Below are 9,726 nucleotides of genomic sequence, written 5' to 3' on the forward strand. Positions count from 1 at the left end.
TCCCACCGAGGCAAAAAACCACAATCCAAACCCTCCCAGCTCCCTGCTCCTGTTGGAGCTTTCAAGGGCTCGTCATCGGCGCTGATACAGATCCACACCTCGGAGCACAAACAAGGAGGCGGCCAAGGAACCCTCAGGAACCACAGAGGAGACTCGTGGAGCCCTGGCCAGGGCTTGGAGCCAACTGCAGATGCTTCTCCAGGGACTCCCCCGTGCTGGGATTTGACACTGATCAGATGTGGCCTCACCGGGACCGTTCACACAGGAGGGACAAACCACAGCTCAATCCCTCCAACAACTCCTGCTCCTCTCCAGCTGCCAAAGGAGCCGAGGCCTCGAGTGTCCTCTGCCCAACCAACCAGCCTGGGCCTCACCATCACCTCTCCCTGCAAGGCAGAGCCTCTTTTCTGCAGCTTTGAGCCTTTTCCACTCGCTGCCCTTTCCCAAGTGGGGAGTGACACCTCACTGAGAGCATCAAAGAGTCCTCACTCCCACCTCATGTCCCATTTCCTTACTCCCACCTGATGCTTTTCTGGCACCACCCAAAAAAGCACAGACTCAGCAGAGCTGCAGCTCCTGTGGTGATTTTGGAGGGCTCCAGCACAGCCACCGATAAAAATCCGAATAAAAATACACAGCCAAATAAAAACACACAGCAGTGCCTGGGAGGGAGCAGCATCCCTCTCTCCTGAACAGAACTGCTCATGGAATGTTCCCCCCGGAGCAGGAGGATGCTCCAAGCACCTCGGAGAGCTGCAGGCTCTGAGAGCTCCCTCTGCACTCCCTCCCTGAGCATCTCCAAATTTGGGGACCTTTCAGATGATTTTCTGACACGGACCCAGGTCCAGTGAGTGTCAAAGTCTCTCCTGGCCCAGCTGTGCCCTGCAGGGGGATGAGGACATGGGGAAACTCCTCTGACAGAGCTCCCAGGAGAGCAGAGCTCGGGTCCAGCCCTCGACACCCTCTGTGGGAAACTCAGCTTTGGAAAGGCTGCGCTCCCGGTGATGCAACTCGGGAGATTTTTGTCATCCCTGCCCATCTCCAAGGGGATGAGGTGGAGGACCCAGCCCGGGTTAGGAGCTGACCCCTGGATGCTGTAACCCCCATCTCCTTTCCTCTCCCTCCCCTCACAGCCCTGGGGCTTTTTGCTCACACGGTTCCTGCAATTCCTGGCCCTGGGCTCCGAGGCTTCCACCACCATCTGGGCTCCATTTAGGGGAGCTGATGTTTTTCACAGGGCTGTAATCTAAACTTTGGGATTGAGTTTACATCTCGCATACCAGCGTCTCACCGCCGGGCCCTGTGGCTGCCAGCCCTGGGCAGCTCCGGGTACCTGGGAACGGTGATCCAAAAATCCACAAACCACCCCTGGATCCGCTGCCCCTGCCTGTGAGTGAGAGCCCGACGAGCTGGGAATCGGCTCAGCTTCCCTCCACAGCCCTGGGGAGGTTGAGATGGGAGACAAAGCCTGACATCAGCATTATCCATCTCCAGCAGCAGGAAATTCCCCAGCCCAGGCGGCTGGAGATGCGAGTGCAGGAAGGAGAAGCAATTTGGGAGCCGAGGGATGAGGAGTGGCAGATCCAGCCACTCAAAGCCCAGGGTGACAAAGCCACCTCAGGGTTCAGTGAGGCTCCTGACCGTGCCAGATGACACCTGGGACCCCCAAACCCCTGCCAGCCCCCCAAACCCTCATCATCAGCCTTCCTCCACTCTCCTCTCCAGCTGCAAGGTGGGCAGAGCCTCAGGCAGCATCCAGAGGCAGCCGAGGTGGCTGGATCCCAGCAATCCATGAGGCTCAGCCAAACCCAAAGAATAATGTTTTCATACTTTGACTTTTGAGGCAGGATTTAGTCATTTGTGGACACGAGGCCTTGGCAGGGCCGCTCACCTGCCCCAGCCCGCGGCTGTTTACGGCGGCGGAGCCTTGGAAGGAGAGGGGAGGTTTGTGGTTTAATCCAGGTGAATTATTCCCTGCTCATTTTATAGAGCCTGAAGCTGGTGCAGAAGGGGGGATTGAGCATCCCTGCACAGCCAGAGATGGATTCATCACAGGAGATGAGGCATCACAACACAACTCACCTCCACAGCTCCACAAACGCTGCCTGGACAAACCCAGCAGGACTTTTGTCCCATCCAGCTAATGGCTAAAACATGAGTTTAAGGGCAGAGAAGCCAAGCCCGGGCTGGGCACACTCGTGGTAAAGAGGCAGAGTGGCTGAGAGCTGCTCTGCCATACGAGAAAAGCAGGTTCCACCCCGGCCTCGTGGGGCTGTGCAGGCTCTGTTTGCTCAGCCCAGCACTGGGAGCTGCCAGGGAGGAGGGAAGGGGAGATGGATCCAGCCCCTGGATCTGCCAGGGGGTCCCTCAGGAACCCTCCATGCCCAGGATCCAGCATGAGCTCCAGTAAACTCCTCACCTTGGTGTCAGGTCCAACCTGCCCCAGCACGAACCCAAGGCTTTATCTGCCAGTCCCTCCTTCCTCCCACGTTTGTTGTTAAACCAACTCTGGCCACTTATCAGCAAATCCTGCCTCTTAAACCAGCAAAGCCACACCACAGCTCCTGAGTGCCACGCCATGTCCCAGAGCCTGGGGGGGGGCAGGAGATCATCCCCACACACTCTGTCTGCCTTCAAAGCTCATCCACCACGAGAATCTCACCATGATGTGGATCCCACCATGACCAGGATCCCACCACCATGAGGATCCCACCACAACTGGGATCCCAAAATGACCAGGGTCCCACCACCATGAGGATCTCAGCATAACCAAGATCCCACCACAACCAAGATCTCAGCAGGATGAGGATCCCACCACCATGGTGACCCCACAACCATGAGGATCCCACCACGACTGTGATCCCACCATGACCAGGATCACACCACCACAAGGATCTCAGCATAACCAAGATCCCACCACCATGAGGATCCCACTACCATGAAGATCCCACCACAACCAGGATCCCACCACAATGAGGATACCACCACCACCAGGATCTCAGTATAACCAAGATCCCACCATAACCAAGATCCCAGCAGGATGAGGATCCCACCACCACCAGGATCCCACCATGAGGATCCCCCCCACCATGAGGATCCCACCACCATGAAGATCCCCCCACCATGAAGATCCCACCACAACCAGGATCCCACCACGACACTTCTGCATTTTCACCCAGCGGCCAAACCACCTGAAGCAGCCAAGTGGAGCAAATCTTCATGGAAAGGGACCCGCTCCAGAGTGGAACTTCCTACCCAAGCCTGGGACAGAGCTCGGAGACACAGGAAGGATTCTCTGAGACAAGCCTGGGATCAGCAGCACAAACCCATTAAGGCCAGCCACTGGCAGGAGGAACGTTCTGAGGAGCCTCCGTGCCCTCCAGGCACTCCAGCAGAAGTTGCACAGCTGTCCCGAGCTGGGAAGGACAGATAAGGCTCAAATGATTCATTCAGTGTAAACCTTTATTTGTTCTTGCCCAGCCAGAGGAGCCAGCAGCTGCTAATGCCGAACTGGGCCGGCTCCCAAGCGCAGACAAAGCCCTGCAAAAATGGGTTTTTAAGGAGGAACTGACTGCTCAAAAAAAAGCAATCCTAGAAGAGGGAGTTAGAAAGAGGGAGTGCAGCGCGGCGCAGGAGGAAGAGGAAGCCAGAGAGCACCTAAAAATAAATTTTAAAAAAAGCAGCGAGGCGCAGGACAAAGGCCTGGGCACACACGTGACGTTCCCCGCAGCGCAGGCAGGATGCGAGCTCGGAACACAACACTCCCCTCCCCAGCAACCCCACGTACAGAGCCCCAGACACCTCCCAGCTCAGCCAGAACCTTTCCCACCCCAGATTGGGCTTTTTTTTTCCCTCCCTGTGCCATAAATCCCCCAGGTGCAGGATGCTGTCTGTGCCCTAAGCTGAGCATGATCCACTCCAGGGTGGAAATGCACCTAACCCAGCAAGACTGGAGTCGGAATATGTTAAAGGAATTGAAAGGAAGGCTGGAAAATGAGGTTCTTCCCAAGAAGGACCCTTGAAAACAACCAAAGTCCTGTGGAAGCAGCACCCAGGGGTTCTTTGCATCCTCCCAGGCAGTGCTGGTGGGCAAGCTGGAAATTTACCCTGAAACAGCCAGAAAATGCAGCTGACAAAGGAGCCTGTCCCGTGTCTGCTGGCTCAGCTGGCACTGATGCTGCTGCTCCCCTCCTGTGGCTCCAAGGCTGCAGAACGACCCGAGCTGGGCCCTCCTGCAGGACATCAACCCTCAGTGCCCTGAGCCTGTCCTGCTGTGTCTGATCAACCCTCAGTGCCCTGAGCTTGTCCTGTTGGTGTCTGATCAACCCTCAGTGCCCTGAGCCTGCCCCAGTGGTGTCTGATCAATCCTGAGTGCCCTGGGCTTGTCCTGCTGGTGGCTGACCAACCCTCAGTGCCCTGAGCTTGTCCCAGTGGTGGCTGATCAACCCTCAGTGCCCTGAGCTTGTCCCAGTGGTGGCTGATCAACCCTCAGTGCCCTGAGCTTGTCCCAGTGGTGGCTGATCAACCCTCAGTGCCCTGAGCTTGTCCTGCTGGAGGCTGATCGACCCTCAGTGCTCTGAGCCTTCCTCACTGGTGTCTGATCAATCCTGAGTGCCCTGAGCTTGTCCCAGTGGTGTCTGACCAACCCCCAGTGCCCTGAGCTTGTCCCACTGGTGGCCCATCAACCCTCAATGCCCTGAGCCTTCCTCACTGGAGGCTGATCAACCCTCAGAGCCCTGATCCTGCCCCATTGGTGGCCATGCCATCAATTCCCAGTGCCCTGATCCTGCCCCACTGGAGGATGACCAACCCTCAGTCCCCACCGGACACCGTCGGCAGCTCCCCCCAAACCCCGGAGCGACCCCGGCTCTCCCTCTCCGTGTCCATCCCCAGTGATGTTCCCCGCCCACCTTCCCGCAGCCCCGCGGGGGGAAAGAACAAACCCCCAGGGACGGGAGAGGCACTTACAGGACGGGCTGAACATCCCCAGCCTGGCGGGGGAGATCTCCAAGCCCTGAGAACATCCAGCGAGTTCCTCTCCCGGGAAGCTCCGCATCCCACATTCACTTCTGCTTCATCCCCGCCGCCCGCCCGGCCCCGGGCTCGGCGGGGAGAACATCAGAGCCGAGCCGGGCTGGGTCAGACACCGAGAGAGGCCACGGGAGAATCTTCTCAGCAGTGACTCATCCCGTCCCGGAGCGCTCCGGGCCCCGCCGGGATAAACGCGGCGGCTCCGGCGGAGTTTATTCCATCCCCACGCCCAGCCGGGGTCTCTCAGAGCGGCCGCCGCCCCCTCGGAGCCTCTCCCGGGCAGATTCAGGGGGTCTGCACGGCACTCACTGCCGCTGGTCCTCACACCGCGGTCCCTGAGCTCAGCACTGAGTAACGCCGGCTGAGCCGAGAATAGAGAGCTCGAAGTGAAACCTGCCGGGATTGGCGGCTATTTCGGGCGCGCTCAGCCGCCGGGGCTGCGTGACATAAGAGGATATAAAAGAGGAAACTGTGCACAACAACTCTCACCTCGCCGAGAGAGGCTGGGGCAGCAGCAGGTAGGGCGGCTGGGAGTGTCCTTGAGGTGAAGCCAACGCTGGTGACAAACCCCCGTGTCCTCCCAGCCCCAAATCTCAGCGTGTCTGCAGCACTGGGACCCTCAGTGGGGTGTCCCCAGCCCCAAAAGCTCCCTGAGCATCCTCAGGGCTGCAGCCCCAGTGTGGGCACGGTTTCTGTGTGCTGGGACGAGGCCAAACCCAGCACAAACCCCAGCACAGCCCAGGGCGAGCACAGCCCTGCTGCCACAGGTTCAGCCTGCCCAGGCACCTCCCCGGAGCAGGAATTGCCGTGGCCAAAGGAGCCTCAAAAGGAGCCGACAGGACCGAGGGAAGCAGAGCACCCCAAACCCCAAAACAAGCTCAGCTCAGCCTCTCACAGCTCTCAGGCTCAGCTTATCCCAGGAAGGAAAATCTGGGATTGCACCCAGCCACCAGATGTGGGGAGGAAAGATCTGGCCCTGGTTAACAACAACAACCAGCGTCAAGATTAATGTGGGGGAAATTCGAGTGGCAATTCTGGGAGAGAGTTTGATTTCGAACCCTTAGATACCAAACAAACACAGGAGCTGCAGTTCCTGCAGATCAAACTCGGCACCTGGAACCAGCCCCTGCCAGGTCACAGCGTGTCCATCCCGGTCTGCAGCTGCATCTGAACGCTCGTGGTGCCAGCCAGCTCTGCCAGCTCACTCACATCCCAGAAATGAGATTTCTCCTGGGTTTTCGGTCAGGACTAAGTCACCAGCAGGGATTGACAGTGCTAATTAGGGAGGAATTCCTTCCTGTGAGGGTGGGCAGGCCCTGGCACAGGTGCCCAGAGAAGCTGTGGCTGCCTCTGGATCCCTGGAAGTGTCCAAGGCCAGGCTGGACGGGGCTTGGAGCAGCCTGGGACAGGAGAAGATGTTCCTGCCCGTGAGTTTTAAGGCATCTCCCAACCTAAACCATCCCACAATTCCACGAAATAACTGAATTCCCCAACTGTTCTAAAAACACCCTCCAAAACTTACAGAGGGCACGAGGGGGACCAGGGCACCTCTGATCCCACCCCTCACCCAGACAGCCACAGCCAGTTAAGGCCTCTCAGTTAAACCCAGCTTTGCAAAGGCTGAATTGCCACCACGAGCCACGTTTAGATCTGCTAAACGTGCAGTTCAATTATCCCAGAGCATGGCCCAGCAGTGCTGCCCCTGTGCCAGCAGGTGACAGGGCCCAGACAGAGCCCTGGCAGGGACTGTCCCTGGGTGTGGGGACATTGCCACCTCCACTCTGCCTCCACCACTGCAGCCTGGGAAGGAGGAAAAGGCTGAGGTGGGGATGATGCTGAGCTCAGCAGAGCCTCCTGCATTCTGGGACAGCAAGGAGACAATGCCAGGCCCTGCCTTGGTCCCCACAGCAGGACAGAGGGCCCAGAGCTCCGTGGGTGACACACAGGTGACAGGAAGGACACCAGGAGTGAGCAAGGTGAGGGATGTGGGAGAAGGAGGGAGCAGGGACACAGCCCAGCCCTGCTGGGAATATTCCCAGCCTGCAGCCACTGAGGATAACCCCGACAGCAGCTGCTGCCAGCAGCCTCCCCAGAACTGCTGAAGGCAGCTGGGATGGAGCAAAAGAGGCCCAGGCAGGAGCAGAAGAGACAATTTTCATGTGGAAGGTGCACCCCCAGGGTAGGTATGAAAGTTTATCATCAGTGCATCGAGCCCTGGGCAAACCTGGGCCATTTACATAAGCCTTGAAGTTTAGGAAAGCATAAAGGAAGAAAGAAATTGAGAGAGCGATCCTGGCTTTGTCTCCAGCACTGCCAGGAAGTTCTCCACATTTTCTGGGCTGCCCAAGGCTCCCCTTACGCAACAGCGGCTGATGAAAAAGCAGCCTCAGCATCAACTGCTTTCCCCTCCCTTTTGTGAGAGATCCTCATTCCATGGGAGATCCTCATTCCAGGAGAGAACTTCCTTCCCTGGGAGATCATCCTTCCAGGAGAGATCCTCCTCACATGAGAGATCCTCCTTCCCTGGGACATCCTCCTTCCATGAGAGATCCTCCTTCCACAACAGATCCTCCTTCCCTGGGAGATCCTCCTTCCCTGGGAAATACTCCTTCCATGGGAGATCCTCCTTCCCTGAGAGATCCTCCTTCCATGGGAGATCCTCCTTCCCTGGGAGATCCTCCTTCCCTGGGAGATCCTCCTTCCCTGGGAGATCCTCCTTCCACGACAGATCCTCCTTCCATGAGAGATCCTCCTTCCCTGGGAGATCCTCCTCCCATGGGATGTCCTCCCTCCCTGAAGGCTCCAGACCATCCCCAGAGACCCAACCCCAGCCCCACATCCCAAATCCTTCCTGCAGCATCAGGGAGTGGCTCCTCCCAGGAGAACTGCCCATCACCCTGAAGCTGAACCCTGAGACACTTCCAGGCCTGCAGGATGCTCCAGAGGCTCCCTGGACATGTTGCTTTCTTTCAGAGCAGCAGATGACCCAAGAGAAACAGGGAAACAATGGGTGGACACTCCAGGCGTAACAGGGACACCCCAGTTAGGGGGAAAAAACTCTCTCAATGAATAAAGAATGTAAATAAGAGAGATTAGGGGTAAAATTAGAGGTAAAAACTCTCTATGAAGAGAAACAAGGCTCTCCTGGAGACCACAGTGAGCCACCCCCAGTTCCCAGCTCTTCCCCCAGCTCCTGCCCCTCTGTCCTCCCGTTCCCCACCTCTGGTCCCACCTCTCCAGCCCGGAGCCGTGAGCGTGCCCAGCTCAGCAGGGTTTGTTTTGCACTGCTGGGAGCCGTGTTTTGATCCAGCAGCTCTGCAATGCAGCCCTGTGGAAGAGCCAATTCTCCCTCTGGCACCGTTCCTGCTCCTGGACACCAACAGCTCACGGGACAAATCCCAATGGATCTGTGTGCTGGGGATGGTTTGTCACTGCACTGAGGGGCAGGGCAGCCAAACCCCGAGGAAAACCCCACAAACACCATCATTAATTCCTCTTCCAGCAGATCCACACATCACACGTGGCCTTCAGACTGAAGTTTTATGTTGAGGAGAGACAAACCCAAAGATGGGGGGGATGTGTGAAGGGATCAGATGTGACAAACAGCCTCACTCCAGCCCCTCTGTGGAGCCAGGACCTCCATGCAGACCCACCCTGAGGATTTCCCCTCCCTGCTGGAGGCCTCTCGGGGTGTCGGCATGGCACTGACTCAAAGCTCTTTCCTCAGCATCCTGGGATATTGCCCAAGAGGTGACAGGGACGTGTGGCAGCCACAGCTCTGCCACCTCATCGAGGCCGAGCCGCCTCCAGCCCCGCTCCGAGGTGAGTCTGGGAAATCTCCAACCTCCCTCCAACGGGCACTGAGGCTCTGTTTGCTATTTATAGTGTGACAACTGACTGGGACAGTGCCACCCCGGCCCGCTGGCTCTGCCCAAACTCCCAATCCTGCTCGGAGCTGCCGGAATTTGGCACATTCATTCAGAGTTAGCCACTGCTGCTATATCGGGAAGACAGCTCCAAGGGAAGACAGAGCTCTCTCTCCAAGACAGAGAAAGAAAACAAACCCCTCTCCTGCAGTCTGCAGGCCAGCGCTGCTCTCCTGAATTCCCTTGGCTCGGCTTAACAAGACCCGGGTTTTTCTGCTGAAAAAAAAGTGAACATTTACCAGCCCTGGACTCCCCTGAACTCTGGACACCCCCTCGGAAGCTTCATGACTGCATCACATCAAACAGCAAACGTGCCAACTCAGACCTTCCCTGAGTGACAGAATCGTCCCTGACAAACCCTGGCCTGGCCCTGCCCTTGGGGAAAGGCACCTGGAGCAGAGCAGCCTGTCCAAGGAGGTGGGCGTGGGGTGACCAGAGACAAACCCTGTGTGTGCAAAGGCACCAACAAAGGCAGGAAAAACATCCCGGCCTGGGGGCAGCTCCCAGCAGGGCTTTCCGAGGTATTTTTAGGGCACTCAGAGCCGCAGACAAGCGGTGGCTGTGCCAGGCAGGAGCTGGAGCTGCGGTCACAGAGGGGCTGAGCCCACTCAGGACACGGTGCTGTGCCCTTGTGTCCCCTCCCTGTGGCCCTGTGTCCCCTCCCCGCCTCGCAGGGACACCAGAGTCAGCAGGGAAGCTGTTAATGGGGAGCCTGAACGGGACACGGATGCATTCCTGCCCTGGGGGAGCATAGCAAGGCAATGAGACA

The 9,726-nt window shown here is 57.8% G+C and overlaps 1 protein-coding gene across 1 annotated transcript in view; it reads right to left on the bottom strand.

Moving 5' to 3' along the window:
• Positions 1–5,365, bottom strand: part of HDAC7 (histone deacetylase 7) — a 40,386-nt gene extending 35,021 nt beyond the window's left edge. The window contains exon 1 of the mRNA XM_083881096.1: positions 4,969–5,365. Coding sequence (XP_083737222.1) covers positions 4,969–5,056 — 88 coding nt within the window. The 5' untranslated portion in view covers positions 5,057–5,365. The remainder of the gene's footprint in view (positions 1–4,968) is intronic.
• Between the last annotated feature and the right edge of the window lie 4,361 nt (positions 5,366–9,726).

The sequence above is a fragment of the Zosterops lateralis genome (genome assembly GCF_965231275.1).
Source record: "Zosterops lateralis genome assembly, chromosome: 32".
In the NCBI taxonomy this organism is placed as follows: domain Eukaryota; kingdom Metazoa; phylum Chordata; class Aves; order Passeriformes; family Zosteropidae; genus Zosterops; species Zosterops lateralis.